The sequence below is a fragment of the Stylophora pistillata genome, chromosome 6 (genome assembly GCF_964205215.1).
Source record: "Stylophora pistillata chromosome 6, jaStyPist1.2, whole genome shotgun sequence".
NCBI lineage: Eukaryota > Metazoa > Cnidaria > Anthozoa > Scleractinia > Pocilloporidae > Stylophora > Stylophora pistillata.
Genome location: NC_142524.1, coordinates 20,329,575 through 20,346,970, shown reverse-complemented (window position 1 = coordinate 20,346,970; position 17,396 = coordinate 20,329,575). Strand labels below are relative to the sequence as shown.

The window sequence follows — 17,396 nt, the reverse complement described above, 5'->3', positions numbered from 1 at the left end:
ATCCACGTAACCGAGAGCTCTACAGTGTTTAGGGACCTGGAGAAGATCGTTCACGGAAAGAGTAAATAGCACGGGGCCTAAGATGGATCCCTGAGGGACCCCTGCCTTCAACGGAAGTGACTCAGATAGGGAATCCTCTATCTTGACAATTTGCCTACGCTGCGACAAGTTGCTTAGGAACCAAGAACACGCAGCAAATGAAACACCTAATTTATGGAGTTTGTTAATTAACAGATCATGACGGATGTTATCAAATGCTTTCGACATGTCTAGCAAGACGATTACAGATATTTTCTTATCATCCATGTTCTTCAGCAATTCATCAGTGTAGTGGAGTAAAGCCGTTTCCGTGGAATGGTGTTTTCTATTCCCACTTTGTGAATGATGTATAATGCTATTTGAATCTAAGAAATCTGCAAATTGAGAGAGTGCAGATCTTTCGCATACTTTAGACACAATGATATAGGACGTGTGTTGGCAGGATCCTCATAGTCACCAGACTTTCGGATGGGAATTACTTCAGCCATTTTTAATGACTTCAGTCATCTTTATTCCAATTCGTTCAACCTTGTCACGGGTTAGTTCTTGGACGTCAAACCTTTTGCTTTCCCTGGCAGGAACTGTTTACATTTCAGGAAATCTTAGATCATTTTTTAGGTTCGCAGTTTTGCGCTTCTCACCAGCGGGTACTTTTGAATTATGCTGTGCTAAGATCAGTGGTATATATATATATATATATATATATATATGGATTTAGGGCCCTTATTGAAAACAGTTTTCACCGGATTAACTGACAGAGACACCCCAAGGAAATAAAAGCATCTTGTTGTCATTTTGATTTCGAAAAGAAGTGGTGCCGAGAGAATTGTTACGAGGCCGCATCTTCCTCCACCCTTTTTGATCCTGTAAACTTAAAAAATATATATTCCAAAGCAAAAAGTAAGAATTTCTGTTTACATTCAACAATCTGTGTCATAGTTACTTCTGAACGCCTGATCAATATCGAACTTTGGACAGCACCACTAGTACTAAATCAATAAAAGGCAAGTTATCAGAGGCGCGACGTAACAGCGAGTGACCAAGGCGCAGGAGGCAGTTGGTTTTTTTTTCCGTTTTCTGTGATCTAATTTGTGGAGGAGGTGGCGCACGTTTTCTGGACCAATCACAGAGCGCACTAAGAGGGTCTCAGTGGGGTAGTGGCTTTTACGGTTAACGTTTAATATTTTGGCTTTTTTACGGCAAACAGTTATTTTTTTTCCATTATGGTTAACAGGAGTTGTTAAAAATTAATTGCTATTGTTCTAAGAAGTTAAATATTAAATTCCATTGTTGTAAGACATACTGAAAGTCTTTAGGCAAATTTGAGATGAAAAAATATTTTTGTGTGTGTACATTCTCAGTGAACTATATAACTTTTATGCTTTTACTGCAGTAGAAAAACATAACGAATACCAAAATAAGATATAGTTTTAAATTACTTAAAGGAAAATAAACCAGGAACGACAGACCCATGTACATGTAACCTGTGTCACAAGTATATTTAATTGTAGGTGTTTGTTTGTTTGTTTGTAAATGGTAACAATTCTATATGAATCATAAAGCTTTAATTAACAGGTTTGTATGGCCTGGCTTACCATTTTGCGCACGTCTAAACATTAAACCTTGTCGAGAGCTTGACTTGTCATCCAGACCTTGTCATTATTGGCTTACCAATAGTAACCAGTTCTTCTCACTCAATATCGACATTATTGTCACTGTCATCCGAATCGCTCTCGTATTCCTCCACCTGGTTGAAATCCGCAGTTGACGCGAGGGTTAGCTGTGGAACTGTGGCATCGCTTACGAAACTCAACACCGCGGACACATCGGAAACAACAGAGCGCATCTCAGAGAAGGCAGCGGGCGTTTGTTCAAGTTGGTCCAACTTGGTCTGCTGGAAAAAAGACCCTTGCAATGCCATTAGGATTTGCATTTGAATACACTGCCGAAGGAAGAGTTCCTGCCTCAGTTATCTTTAGTAGTCTCGCTCCTCACGGTTCTCTGAGGCACGCGCAGGACGGTAGTTCTCCAGCCAATCTTTCATAGTCTGTCCCCCCCCCCCCCCCCCCTTTAGAAAGCTCATCAGGAGGAAGTGGAGTCATAAACATTATATGCCGCTGGCCTTTCAGAACCCCTACCTCATTTTAGCATATTCTGTGACCAATTCTGAATCCCATCTTAGCCACTTTTGATAACTTCGATAACAACTTTCAACCGTGAATCTTCCCATTTTTTACTCCGAGATACAGGTATGGCTGAAAAATTTGCTCCTTCCTTCCGTCCTTCCTTCGCTTCCTTTAAACTTTTTCTGAATCCGTCGACCATTATATAAAGTGTTGGCAGTCGCATACGCTCAAGTCCGTAAAGGTTTATCCACGAAGTGGAGTGATTATTTCAATGGCAATGTTTCTTAGTCGTGGATGTTTTCTACACTGTCGACAGCGTACGATTTTTGTATGAAGTTCTCATTGCTGTTCTCACTGTTCAGTGCGGTTCAATGGAAGTAGCGCCGTGTAAGTGATCGACCCGAAGGTAACACCAAGGACACAAATGAATTAATTCCCATTCCCATACTGAAGCTCCCTATGCCTTATGATGAATAAGTTATGTGCGAAAGAAGGTTTTGCATAAAACGTAGGGTGAGTTGAAAGCGAAATTGGCCGGCTCCGCTATAGGGAAGGAGTTTAGGGAAAATTTTCAGACGTTGCTGAGTCAGTCGACTTGCGAGAAGAGAAAGGTTTTGTATGCAATTGCATATAAAAGGTCTTGAGAATTTCCCTACAGACTATAGAATGCATGTCACGGGAGTACACGATTATCCGATTAACTAATTAGATATGCTGCAGCCTTTACGTGAGTGAGAATACAAGTCGCCTTTAAGCTACGATTATAAGGAAAAGACTTCAAGGTTCTTCTCCCTCAATTCGATTGTAAGGGAGAGTCGTCAACGTTTTTCTCCTTGGAATCCTAAAAAAGAAGTAAACAGAAAATATATGCAATATACAAGAGGCCCATTCCCAATCTTTCAATCAGTCATTATCCAAGTTCAGAGGTTCATTGCCACTTTAAATTTCTGCCGTGACGTAAACATCTCAAAATGATGTTACTCAGTTTAGTTTAGTTTAGTTTATTGAGATTTTCCACTGAAAACTACAATTTACAAGTAAATACATGAACAGAGACACGCAATAAATAAACAAAATAATAATGGCAGGAGAAAAATACAGGGCGAGCCCCAAATGACATTTGTCCCCTTACAAAATACAAAGAATAGAAAAATATAGGTTACATATGCACTTATGTACTTTGTCTATAGAATATAGACTGTTACAACAAATGTCAGAGGGCCATGGTCCATCCATAGTAGGGTTCAGTCCCCTCGCGTCAGTATATATTTTAGTTTTTCGCACGAATAGTTTCATTAATGTTACGTAGTTTGGTGTTGTATGTTTGTAAGCTGCGTCTCGTGTTCCTTTAAAGATCCAAACCTTCGGGTATGTTTAAAGCTTTCATTTCGCCGGATTTATTTCGTTTGTTGTCATTTATTGTCGGAAGTTAGAGTTAGTGTAATTTGATTTTGTTATGAAGAATAAATTGTATGGTTCGGGCAACTATTGAGAAATGTTACCGATGCGTAAGTTACAGTTAAAATGACGTTTCGCCGACGCTTAACTAAAAAAAAAACCCTTACAGAAGTATTTCCATAGGTGTGATCTGCACATCATGGAAACTTAGAGGAAATTATCTTTTTTTAAAGAGAAAGCATTTTATTGTTTGAAACAGCGACTTACTATGGTCAAAAGAGCCGCTAAATTTGCAAAGCGAGCAAGGTGCGGAATATGATACCTAATTGTACTTTTTAGATAGGCTTAGTTTATTTCAATGGTCCTACTTTAAATGACCATTCAATACAGGTGAAAGACAATACAAAAAGGCCCGACGTTGGGACTCGGTGAAGGGTGACCGCAACCACTTGTTTTGGAGTAATTTACGAAATGTCGTTTCTTATCAACTGCAGGATTGCAATGCTTTTCCCTGACTTCAGCTATTTATTCCAAATAGGAAAAAACTATTTAATTACTTTGCAAATAATGCTATGTGACTGAACGGTCATGAATATTGTTTCTTGATACCCCGGATGTATTTGTGGAGGGAGGTCAGTTTTGTCGTAATAATAAATCATGGGGAAAGGAACTGTTCATAGATGTAGAGGATACGTGTAAATTCTGGTTGGTCAATGGAAATCTGAAGTAAATAGCATTAGTTGAAGTTTTGACGTCAGGATAAATTTCTTTTGATTGAATTCATTAAAATATTCCACCTGGCTTTTACAGGCTGAGCGCCAAGCAGTGGAATCTCACCTCCAGTCTGCTGTAAGAATCCATCTTGACTTCACTGTTGTTAAGTTAAATGAGGCAAATGAAAATTTAGGTAGAACGCAGTCGAAGTTGGATGAAACTGAAACTAAATTGAGTAACACAAATAGCCAATTGCTTGAAACAAAGAAAAAGACAGATAATTTCAAGAAAATGCAATGAAAGAGCAAATAGTGATGGGGAAAATTGAATCTCCTGGTTTTTCTTCTCTATACATTTGGAAGATTGACGAGTTCAGTAAACTTATGAGGGAGGCCAAGGCCAATGAGGAGATGGTAGTAGATAGTGCTTCATTCTACACAGAGAACCATGGATATAAGCTGAAAGTGTTAATATATGCTTATTTCGAAATGCAGAGCATGTCCTCTCTGGGGACATTTATGTAATGAAAGGTCAATATGACGCCATATTACCCTGGCCTTTCAACAGGAAAACAAAGTTTACTATTATGAATCAACAGGAAGATCTGGATGAAAGGGATAACATTATCGCAGTGTTCATACCAGACAGTGACCGAAAGTGCTATGCAAGTCCTAAAAACGAAGAGAACATAGGACATGGTAAACGATTATTTATATCACAAACACAACTCGAATCTAGGCGCTACGTTGTGGATGACACTCTTTTCATTCAAGTTGAGGTCGACTCACCTAGGAACCTTCGTTTTGGAAAACTTTCAAACTGATACATCTTACACAACAGCAGTCTGGACAAGGTCATAACTTTTAATCCCGGATTGGCGCAGACCCTTTTCAGAGCAATGGCCTCAGCATGTGTTTAAATGGAAAAATCGCTTGAAAGAAGGATGAAAAAAAAGTTAACAACATCCTAATCCTAATCGAGGTAGTTGCGTTATTATCGTTATGATCACAACTTTACTTAGAGTGTGTCACACTATCAGTCTGATTAGCGCATGTCATCTTTATTCCAATTCGTTCAACCTTGTCACGGGTTAGTTCTTGGACGTCGAACCTTTTGCTTTCCCTGGCAGGAACTGTTAATATTTCAGGAAATTATAGATCATTTCTTAGGTTCGCAGCTTTTCGCCTCTCACGAGCGGGTACTTTTGAATTATGCTGTGCTAAGATCAGTGGTATATATATTTGGATTTAGGGCCCTTATTAAAAACAGTTTTCACCGGGTTAACTGACAGAGACGCCCCTAGGAAATAAGAGCATCTACCCGTCATTTTGATTTCGAGGCCGCATTGAGGGTGGCAAAAGGGGGGGGGGGGGTCATTATCCCGTTTCACGTGCAAATTTTAACAAAATTCACGCGTCACGCACAGTTTTAATAAAATTTCACGAATCACGAAATTCAACATAAATCAATCGAAACTCTTACCTTATCTGCTGTCATTAACACAAAGGAGCCAAGAGACCATATTCATATGCCCAGAAAGAGGCTGTGGTTCACGATTCATCATAGTAAATGCTGCAATAATCAATTGTTTGTTGCACGATGTAGTCAATTGAGATGTAGATTGCATTGTGTCAGTTGCTTCCAGTGGTAATCAGGCAATGAGTTCAACCAGTTATTTTGTGCTACACCATTTGCTGTATATTACAATGGTAGTGTTGTAGTAAAGCGTACCTAGTCCAAAAGCGAATAGTTTCACGTCGCGACTAATTTATTCGTGTGTTTCTCGTTGCCATGTTGCCACCAATAACGTAGCTCCATTTTCTCCCTTTAAAAGCACACACAACCCACAATTTCTCTATTCGCTCCGACGAAGGGCTAACGCTCGAAACGTCAGCTTTTGTAATCGTTACGGTGGCCAATTTACCATTTCAACTTTGTTGACATATCCAAATTACTTCTTTTTACAGGTTGAGCGGCAAGCACTGGAATCTCACCTCCAATCTGCTGTAAGAATCCATCTTGACCGACTTTTGTTAAGTTAAATGAGGCAAAAGAAAATTTAGGTAAAACGCAGTCGAAGTTGGATCAAACATAATCTAAATTTACTGATACAGCATTGAAGTTGAGACTCTAAGTTGGATGAAACAGCAACCGGATTAAGTAACACAAAAATTGAATTGCTTGACACAACGAAGACGGACGTTTTAAAGAAGGAACTTGAGGCACTGCAAAGAAAGTTTGAAGAGAAAATGGTGATGGTGAAAAGTGAGTCTCCTCATTTCCCTCTCTGTTCGTTTGGAAGATTGACGAGTTCAGTAAACTTATGAGGGAGGCCAAGGCCGGTGAGAAGACAGTTATGGATAGTGCTCCATTCTACAGAGAATCACGGATATAAACTGAAAGCGGTAATATATCTTGATGGCTATCATGATGGAGAGCATAACGGGAAATTCCTCTCCTTGTTCATTCGTGTAATGAGAGGTAAATATGACGCCATATTACCCTGGCCTTTCAAGAGGATAGTGAAGTTTACTCTTATTGATCAACAAGAAGATCCAGATGAAAGGGAAAATGTTATCAAAGAGATTGTACCAGGTAATGATCCAGATTGCTTTGCAATGCCTAAGAAAAGAGAAAACTTTGGACGTGGAATACCAATTATATCTCACACAAAACTCCAATCTAGGCGCTGCGTTGTGGATGAGACTCTTTTCATTCCAGTTGAGGTCGGCTCAGAATCGGAACTTTACTTTAGCAAAACTTTCAACCTGATACATTTAACACAACAACAATCTGAACCAAGTTAGTTAACTTTTAATCCTGGTTTGGCGCTGACCCTTTTTTTTAGCAATCGGCTTCTACATGCGCTTAAGTGTAAAATCACATGAAAGAAGGAAGAAAAAAGTCAACAAAACACCATCCACATCCTAATCGAGGTAGTTATGTCATCGTCGTTATCATCACCACTTTTTTTACTTCGGTGTGCACCTATGAGAGTAATTTGTACTTGTCATCTTTATTCAAATTCGTTAAAGCCATGTCATGGATTAGTTATTGGATATCAAACCTCTTGATTCCCCTTGCAAGAACTGCTAACTTAACATTTCAGGAAATTTTAGATTTTTTTGCGGGCAGTTTTGTGCCTCTCGCCAGCGGGTTTTTGTAATTACGCTCTCTTAAGTTGTTGGTAGATATACTCGTATTACTGGATGAAGGGCCATTATTGACAATGGTTTCCACTGAAGACATTGATAGGGATGCCCCTATGAAATAAAAGCATTTGGCTGTCTAACAAAGAAGTGGTGCCCAGAGAATTGTTATGAGGCCTCATTATCCTTCGTCATTTAAAGCTCTTAAACTTTAAGAATAAAATATTCAAAAACAAAAAGTAAGCATGCGTACAGCTGTTTTCACTTAACAACCTGTGTTATAGTTACTTCCGAACATCTGATCAATATCTTACACTGAAAAGCGCGACTAGCACGACATCAATAAAAGGCAGGTTATCTGAGGCGTGACATAACAGCGAGCTTCTAAGGCGCGAGAGGCAGTTCCTCATTTTATGATCTGATTGGTGGAGGAAGTGGGACACGTTTTCTCGACCAATCCCAGAGCGTAATAAATAGAATTGGTGGTTACTTTCAACACTCAATTATTAATTGCTTTTGTGTCAACAAGTAAAAACCTTTTTGAAAATTGCGTAGAGCACACGCTGTTTTGATAGTTAATTCTTTATTTTGAGGTGCTTAATGATTATACACCGATCGAGCACTTCAAACAAAATCACGTTCTATATACTAAATTAATCCGAACCTTTTTGGTAGGATTCGGCAGCATATTAGGCGCGAGTTCGGTCAAGCATGGCTAGTCACGGTTTGAGTGAAAAGTAAGCAGTCGGATCTACAATACCATGGCGAGACCAAAAGAGAAAATTTAAAAAGACGAGTGTGCCTTTTGTGCTCTCGTTCTTTGATTTATACACGTAATTAGCTTAAAGAATGCCTCGGAATCACAGCATTTTCACGCAAGTGGAGTTCTTAAAGGTTTGGCCACGCACTTCGCACGCGTTGCGATCCAGTCCATGAGTCGTCACTAGTCGGTCGACATTAGATAACATAGGGTGAAGTAGACCCGAATGATTAGCATTTTCCGTAGTGACGTCATCTTCCGACCGCACTGTAAACTTCGGAAATTAACATGGCGGCGTAAGTGTGAAACCAGTAGTTCATGTTGCGCACGATTGCAGGCTGTAAGCTTAGACTAGGCCACGCATCTTTTTGTGTACAGAGTTGCAGACTAATAAGCAACTCGCTAGACAAGCAGAAGAATGTTTCCGGACCTACTTACTTCAGTGAAGGACTCTATGCTACCTCACCCGATGTTACTTTTCAATACTACAGGACAATATATAAGTACATAACATAGGGTGAGGATTATTCGTAATGATGTCTGAAGCAATACGATAAAACCAAGCCATACTTTTTTTGCGTTGAAAGAGGGTGTTAGTAATGAAGTCCTTAAAAGTAACATATTAAAAGGAAGCAACTTTGAGCGAAGTCACATTTAATCATGATTATGTGCTTGGGCTATAATTATGTGTACTTTAAAATCAACTACTATCCTTACTATCCCATCGAAGGCTAACATAAGAACCAATATAAAATAGAATTGCGAGTGTTGCAAGTATCTTTGAGGTTTACCGTTTTACGCCGTACGAAAAGCCAGCTATACATATAAAAAGGCTATAAATAAAGAAGAGGAACCTTCCCGTCCCCTCGCCCCTCAGTCTTGATGGTTTCGCCTGTTAAACTTTAACTCCCCTCTTCCGATGAGCTGCCTGTTCTAGCGAGAAAATCTGGCGATGGAAGAAGCGAAAGAATCTTCTTTTTCCGTGAAAATTTTCGAAACATTCGGCTACGTTCAATCTTTGGATCGTGCCAAAAAAATGATTTCAAAATATGAAACGACGAACACCGTAAAATTTTCCAGTTACGAGGCAGACAAGGACTTTGGAAATCATGGTGTATACTACTGAAGTTAATCATTCACTAAAAAAACTACACTTAACCAGGAAAGTAATTTTTTCATACAGAAACATAAACTTCCATCTTCATTTAAGAATTTCATCATCCACTCAATAGAATAGCTTCGGCTATTTGAACATACACAATCTTCATCATTATTTTTGCTTTCATTCCTCAGTTGGTTTTATAACCAGCTGTATTTCATCTCTCTTTGTAAATAAGTATGTGTGCATTCAGAATAAAACTAATAATCTCTTTCAACAATAAATTGCAACATTAAAATTTGAAGCGCAGCCAGGATGAGACATATTAAAATACAATAAAACCGTTCTTTCTCAGTATTTAAAATTAAAATTTACAACTCACTGCAGATTGAAAAAGATACAAAACATGAAAGATCAAAAGCATCAAAACAATTGAGAGATGATGTGGCAAAAGCAAATGTGAGGTCTGAGCAGAGAATTTACATAGAGTTTCCTACTGAGACTGACAATGGGCCATTCCACATGAGACATGAAAATTTGACAGATTTTCAAATTCAAAATATGAGAGCCAAACTTACTTTTAATGAAAGCTTATACATAGTTCTATAAGAATCCAAATCTAGATTGGTAGTGGTGGCCGCGCCCAGGGTGTGTGACGCCATTGTTTTTGAGGGTTTTTAGTAACCAAATAAGCCATTTTACATACCAATATCTAAATTGCTATATCTCAAAGAAATTGATTGCTATGAATCAGATTTTGAGATCTTAACTACTCCCTAGGATGGGCCTTTCAATGCCAAAAGAAAAAAATTCTCAAACATTTAATGCCTCAGACGTACAAAGACATAAAAAGTGTTGCGGACGTGACCTTCAGTGTATGATTCAGAGCAACATTTATTTAATTTCTATGTAGGTTCTCAACTGTTTCAGGCCTTATCTATGCTGCTCTTATAGTTATGCATTATGATAATTTTGACACCCCAGCTTGCTCAAATTTGTCAACTATTTAAGAGAAATTAGGTTGCGGACGTGACCGTTGCGGACATGACACATTTGTAAAAACCCAAAAAACCTCATAAAATTTTCGAACATGAGAAGATATGTTGATATTTAATGACAGCAAATGATAATTATAGAATATGATATATGTAAAGCTATCACTTATTTTCAATTTTCCAAAATATAAATGCCCTTTGATGTACAAAATGACCTAGATCATCAAAGTTTTTACAAGTTTATGAACATGAAAAGTACACACTGGATAAACTTCAAACTTCAATTTTCCAAAATATAAATGCCCTTTGATGTACAAAATGACCTAGATCATCAAAGTTTTTACAAGTTTATGAACATGAAAAGTACACACTGGATAAACTTCAAATGAACAGTATAAACCACCATTTAATTGGTCTTCTTAATGATGAATCAGAAAATGCATTTTATATCTAAAAGTTAAGTGATTTCAAAATCGTCATTCAATGGTTAGTCCAACCTCTTTGCTTCAACGAGTTATTGAAAAAACATGAAATGAGTATCATACAATACTGTAACCTCTTGACTTAAAATTGTTCAAATATGGAATGAAAGGTAATCACTAGAGATACAAATGAGCCATATGGTTAATTCATGGCTTTCCTAATAATGAATTTAAAAAGAGCTTCAATTTCTTTGAGCTCAGCAACCTCAAAAGGGCGATTCCCTGTAAGAGTAATAGGGCCATAAAAAACACAGGAGCTGTGCTTTGATTCAACATCATTACTTCTTGGCCAATCAAATTTCTTTGCACCAGTGGCATGTAAGAACTGGAATTTGGTTACTTTGTCGTTGGTTTCAAGTGCTCGGCCGATGTAGAATTTGTTAACATAGTCAACAGCATAGTACATTCCCATTTGGATTTTTGGAGAAATGGCAATGAGACTTCGCTTGTGTAACTCAGCAACCATGTGTTTTCTGAAGTTTTGTAGGCTTGACAATTCTACAAACATGGTACTGTTGGCAATAAGGCATCTGGCATAAAGAGTGACAAAGACCCCACAGTCAAAGTTGTTGTTTTGCTGGGGAAGATCATCAGGTTTGTTGGCAACAAAATGCCACTCCTTCTCATCAAGAGTACTGTCAAACATCTTTAACAGCACCCACATCTTCTTAATGGAGACTTCTACATTTGGTTTGACAAAACCTCCAGCCATACTGTCAAGCACAGCAATGACTTTAATCTGGGGAAATACTCCAAGAAGATACCAGTGTTCAGTGTTTGTTGAATTGCAAGGTACAAGGATGAGGTCTTGAGTGAGAAGATTTTCCTTTTTAGAAAAAATCCTCTTTATAACAAATTTATGAAAAACTTCCCATGAAATCACAGAGACCTTTTTTGAAGTGGCTTTCAAGATTGATAAATATTCGTCAATGATGAAGTTTGTGAGGTAGTTCTCTTTACTATTTCTATGACCCCCAATTAGAGATTTTAGGTCATGATCATCTATGATGCCATTACCCTGAAACTTGATGTGGCCACTAAGAATACCATCAACCAGGCAGGAAGTATGAAGAGGTACATTATAAGGAGAAGGCTGAATGCTCTCAAACTTCATTGGCATGTATGATGGAAGGCCGTGATCTACCTCGATGGTAATACTTTTGAATGATTCCTTCTCACCATCATTTGGACATTCTTTTTCCACATCTTCATCACCGATATCACTGATCTCATGGACAAGATCATCATTGCTATCATTTTCCACAGAAGGATCAGAACTGCTGATATCATCATGATCTGTATCACTTTCTACTTCAGTATGACTGGCGTCACTTCCATCACTGTCACTCCCTGACTCCTCCAAATCAAAGGGAAAGACACGAGGCACCCCTTCCTTTTCAACCATGCTCTGAGTGGAGTACATTTTGCTTTGGACAAACCCATTGATTTGTGGCTCAATGCAATGGAACCTTGAAATCCCTGGCAGAGCAACAGCTTCTTTAAAGGACTTGCTTAAGCCAAGTGAAGTAGCTCAATCTCTTATCTCTTTCTTCTCCATAAGATGGACAGAAACAGATGAATTGAGCTTAGTGGCTACTTCATGGAATGACTTGGCATCTGTAACAGGGGGTGCTCTCCTGGATTGCACAGCATACAGCTGGTCATATTTCTATTGATATAAAATCTTGCTACGAAGAAACTTTTGCTTTTCTAAATTATACAAACTTGATACAAACATAAAATACTACTCACTTCATTTTGATAATAATTTATTTCTTATATATTATTTGTTATCTATTTCCCAATTTACAGATAAAAGCATTAAAAACAGCATTTTTACTTCAGTGGCATTACTCTGAAAGTTATTAGTGGTGAATGAAAAGCTCTTTCCTGAACATCCCCAAAATGTCACGTCCGCAACAAATTTTGGTCACGTCCGCAACATAACATTTTTGTTAATAAATCCATGGTAACAAACAATTTCTACAATATCTTTTCAGATTTATGAAGCACAATTACTACTGCATTTAGTTAGTGTATGCAGTTTTTTTTAAAGGTTTTCAATTCACAGGAAATTTGAACTAACCAAAAGCAATTCAAGTCAAGGGTTGTTTTAGGAGTCACATCCGCAACACACTTTGAAAAATTATTTTCTCTGGATCTCTGAGGGATAGTCAAAATGTTTTCTGGCAAAATAAAAGGTACTTCAGGGGTAATTTTATGACATGACTCATTTCAATTCAAATAGTTTGGATCTGGCTTTAGGAGACATTTAATACTCAAATTTTGCCTCTAAATGTCACGTCCGCAACGTGGAATTGACCCAATGCACATCATCTTATGGGAGAGATAAGATAATAGAAGGAGAGGGTACGAAGTCCACCTGCAACTGCCAGTACCAATCAATGTTTGGTTCATCAGAAAAAAAAAAATTACGCTTTCATTCCGGTATTTAATAAGGTGTCTTGTTGGAGCTATGACACTTCTCTCTGTTTTAACTTAAGCAGAACATGCCTTAACAGAAATTAATACCTTAACACATATTATTCTCATTTCATTCCAGGGGAGCAGCCTATCTCAGTCTGTGGATAACAGGATTATCAGACAAATTGAAAAGCTTGTCAATGAGGGAGTGAAAGACACCCATGAAATGTGGAGACACCTGACTGTCTACATAAAAAATGAAATATCAGCAAAGGATGAAATCCAACCAGCTCCCTCAAACCGTAGGTTTTATCCTAAGCTGAGTGATATAAGGAGCCACATGTAACGAGCTACCATAAAGCACAGATTCTCAAAAATTGATCAAGAGAATGTGGCAGAAAAAGTTATCCAGTGGAAAGCATCTAGCCCGGAGGACTTCATCTACTTCCAGCCATGTGGAGATGTCTCTTCAGCCACAACAGATGGAGAAGACCACACTACAGAACAGGATCCCAGCACCCTTCTGTTTGTCCATCAAAGTGCCTGGCAGCCCAGACTCCTGAAAAGATATGGCAACATTTGTCTACTGGATGCAACATACAAAACTACCTGTTATGCTTTACCTCTGTTTTCCTTGTGGTGCCCACAAATGGTGACTACCAGGTATTTGGATCATTTGCGGTGCAATTCAAACAGCATTCTGATAAAAATCAAACTGGGCTTAGTTGTCATTTGCTTTCGCAAATGCAAAACCTGATCAAAGTGTGGATGATGAAAGGTAGATATCTAAAATTTATCTAATTGAACTTTTCCAATGCCACCAGTTTTGAGAGTTTCAATTACAGTATTTGTGAGCTCCAATGAAGCATGCAACAGTATATTTGCTAACAATTTTTTGCCAAAACCTAAACAACAGATGAACTATCTGACTTGTGAAAAAAATTTATTTTGGCTGGGAAAATCTGAAATATCACTCACTAGTCAGTAAGCTAGGCCAGAGTATCTTGTAAATATTGAGATGCCTTTAAAGTTTTGAAGAGCCAACTGCACCATGTTATTTACAAAACAGTATGCAGTGTCATATATAATATAATGTACATGCATGACATCTTCTTTGATTAATAAGCTTTACAAGTAAGAATTTCTGTGTTTATTCAATGATAAAACAGGATCATTGTATTATGTTGTAACAAGAATTTTCTCTTGAGCTGTTTATTTGGAATAAGGTTTGTTCTGGTCTGCATGCAGACATTTTTGTGTTTTCTTTGTTTCACTTTTTCCACACTAAGACATTTCGCAAGTACAATCACAACAACAAATGGCACACATGAAGTACTTGTGTTACGAGGATTGAATTATTTTTACTGAGCCTGTCACGCAATCCCAGACTTTTCTAGAATTATCTATGATCTGTAATATTCCAGAAACTTCTTTCATGTGACTCAGCAGTTTCCCAAAATAGTACAACTTGTAATGCACTATAAATAGTAATAGAACATTCTAGATAACTAAAGTAAACATATAAAAGCTGGCTTGTGAGAAGTACAAAAGAGATTTGCCCGAGGGCTTACCCTCGTGGCTTGCTGACTGAACTTGTGGAAGCTATGATATGACGAGGCTATGACCTTTTGACCTTGCGATATCCGGAAAGAAAGAGAAGAAAAAGACGATAGCCGAGAAGGGAAGAAGATAAAGAATACAGAGTTCACTATGAAGTCCTCCAGAAGAGTTTGTGTACACGGAAAGAAAGTCATGAATCAAGAAAGCCAAGCGCTGTGGTCTTCAGTCGGCGGATGTTGGAATTGGAAGTTGATCAAGACGACGAACACTTACACGGCATGAAGGATTGTAAGCCTGCTTTATGAACTGCTTAACTTAATCTTTAACCTAAGTAAATTAGACAATGTAAAACTAATTAAATAATAGTTAAAATGGGTAACTGCTTGTTGTTACATTTTTGTTGCGTGCCATATATCGTACTCGGGAGTCTATTTTCATATGCTTTGTTAGCGGACATTTCTTGGTCATTAGTGCACGTAACACTTGTCACCTAGCTTCTTCACACCATTTTGTCCATAAGGTCTCATGTGTGGGATAAGTTAATTTTAAAAATATCGCACACCAGAAGGTTTCAGTTCTTATTATATGACTGAGAAAATTACCTCTTTATGATTGACTGATAGCAGGCAAATTTATCGCTAATTCTTATTTTGAACAGCATTGCTAATGAATGCAAGCATGTTTGTAATTTTCTCAGTCATAATAAATGAGTAATCGTAACAGAAAGCTCTAACGATTAAGGATTTACACTACTTGCAATATTTGAAAATTCTTTCAAATTGCACTCGCTTAAAAGCTCATGTAATTTTGAGAGAATATTTAAAATATCACTTGTAGTGTAAATCATCAATTGCATTATGTAACATTCACATTCATAGAATTATCAATACAACATCCATACCCCAGAGACATAACAATCAGTTAGATTCAGGGTTGCCCAGAGGGCATAAAATGAAGGTGAAGAGGCAATGATTTGATTGGTACATAACTTGCTCTGAATTTGTTGCTCTTAACCAATTCTTCAAAAAATGTTCTTCAAGTAATTAATACTATTAAATGTAAGCTTGTAAAATTGACGGAAGTTTTGGCATAGAAAAATAACACTAATATTGCATAAAGTTCCATCCCTTAAACAAAGAAGGCCAAAAACAGAGTGTATATGATAGACACTGAAATACATCACTTAGAATTCGCAAAATAATAACAATAATCCTCACCCTATGTTATGTACTGTCCTGTGCAAAAGGTCCAATTAACATCAGGTGAGGTAGCTCGAGAATAGGTCGGAAACATCCATCTGCTTGTCCCGCGAACTGCTTATTAGACTACAAACGTAAACCTAAACGATGCGTGGCCTGGTCTGATCTTACAGCCTACAATCGCGCCCAACATACTGGTTTCACGATTACGTCGCCATAGTAATTTCCGAAGTTTACTGTGCGGTCGGGAGATGACCTCACTGCGATGATCGGAAAATGCTAATCATTCGGGTCTACTTCACCCAATGTTATCTAATGCCGACATCTCTAGTCAAAGGTAACCGCGCAAGTTTACCCTACCTGGTTACCAAGCATATTTTACCAACAAGCATTTCTGAACACATTGTAAATAGCATACAGAGCACAATAATTTTTGCTCCGATTTTATCATGATCATCAGAAAAAGGCGAGTTTTTGCTGTTGCTTTGATAGTGATATGGCTGTTAGGAATATTGTATTTCACATCGGACTCGGGGTTATTACGGAGCCAGCCGCCAAAGGTAAGAGTTCGCATTGCTCTGTGCTTTATTTCGGTTTATGTATTTTAAAATGTTTGTACAGCTAGAAATTAAAGTTCTTTAACCAATCCATGGAAACCTATTACCCCTCAAAATTTCTTTGATTACGAGAAAAGACGATAGCTCTCTTTGGAAGTATTATTAACCAATGAGAGTCTTCAAAGATAGAACAATAAGTAGCCGAGGAAATCTTCGTTAATGACAAAGATTCCCATTGAAATTTATTATTTTCATTTTTCCCTCTCGGCGGGAAAGCTGGTAGGATTCCATGAATTACTGAATATTTTCTTTTATGATACTTTATTGCATCGGTACAGATCTTTCTATTTTTTAATTTCTGAGGATAAATTTAACTTGCACGAAGTGTCGATCGTACATGAAATTAATTGTTGCTGTGATAATAAATTTGCAAAATATAATGACGACGAACGCTACTTTGGAAAATTTCTAAAAAACCTCAAAACACGAATGTATATAAATCACATTTCTGACCGGTGTCTTCTGGCAACGTCCCTCCTCAAAGCAGCCGATGAATTACATGTTCGCAGATTTCCTGAGTGAGGAATAGAAGGGAAATATGCAGTATATTGCAAATGAAACTACTTCTTGAATAGCCGATGAAACTACTTGTGACTCTGTCTAACAAAACTAACGTAAAACTGACGAAAAATTAACAAATGGTAAGCACCACAGCGTACACTATTGAGTTATGGATGTACGCGGGAGGTTGCTAAGCACGAAAGAAGCGTAAGAGTCGCTCGAGGCGATAGCCGAGAGCGACTCTAGCTTCTTGAGTGCTTAGCAAACCTCCCAAGTACATCCATAACTCAATAGTGTATGCTGTGGTGTTTACCATTTGTTTTATAACATAAA

At 37.9% G+C, this 17,396-nt stretch overlaps 1 protein-coding gene across 1 annotated transcript in view; it reads left to right on the top strand.

The window, feature by feature from the left end:
- The first annotated feature begins 16,298 nt into the window (after positions 1–16,298).
- LOC111330542 (polypeptide N-acetylgalactosaminyltransferase 2) overlaps positions 16,299–17,396 on the top strand; it is a 17,083-nt gene continuing 15,985 nt past the window's right edge. The window contains exon 1 of the mRNA XM_088763079.1: positions 16,299–16,505. Within this exon, the coding sequence (XP_088619205.1) occupies positions 16,395–16,505 (111 nt within the window). The 5' untranslated portion in view covers positions 16,299–16,394. The remainder of the gene's footprint in view (positions 16,506–17,396) is intronic.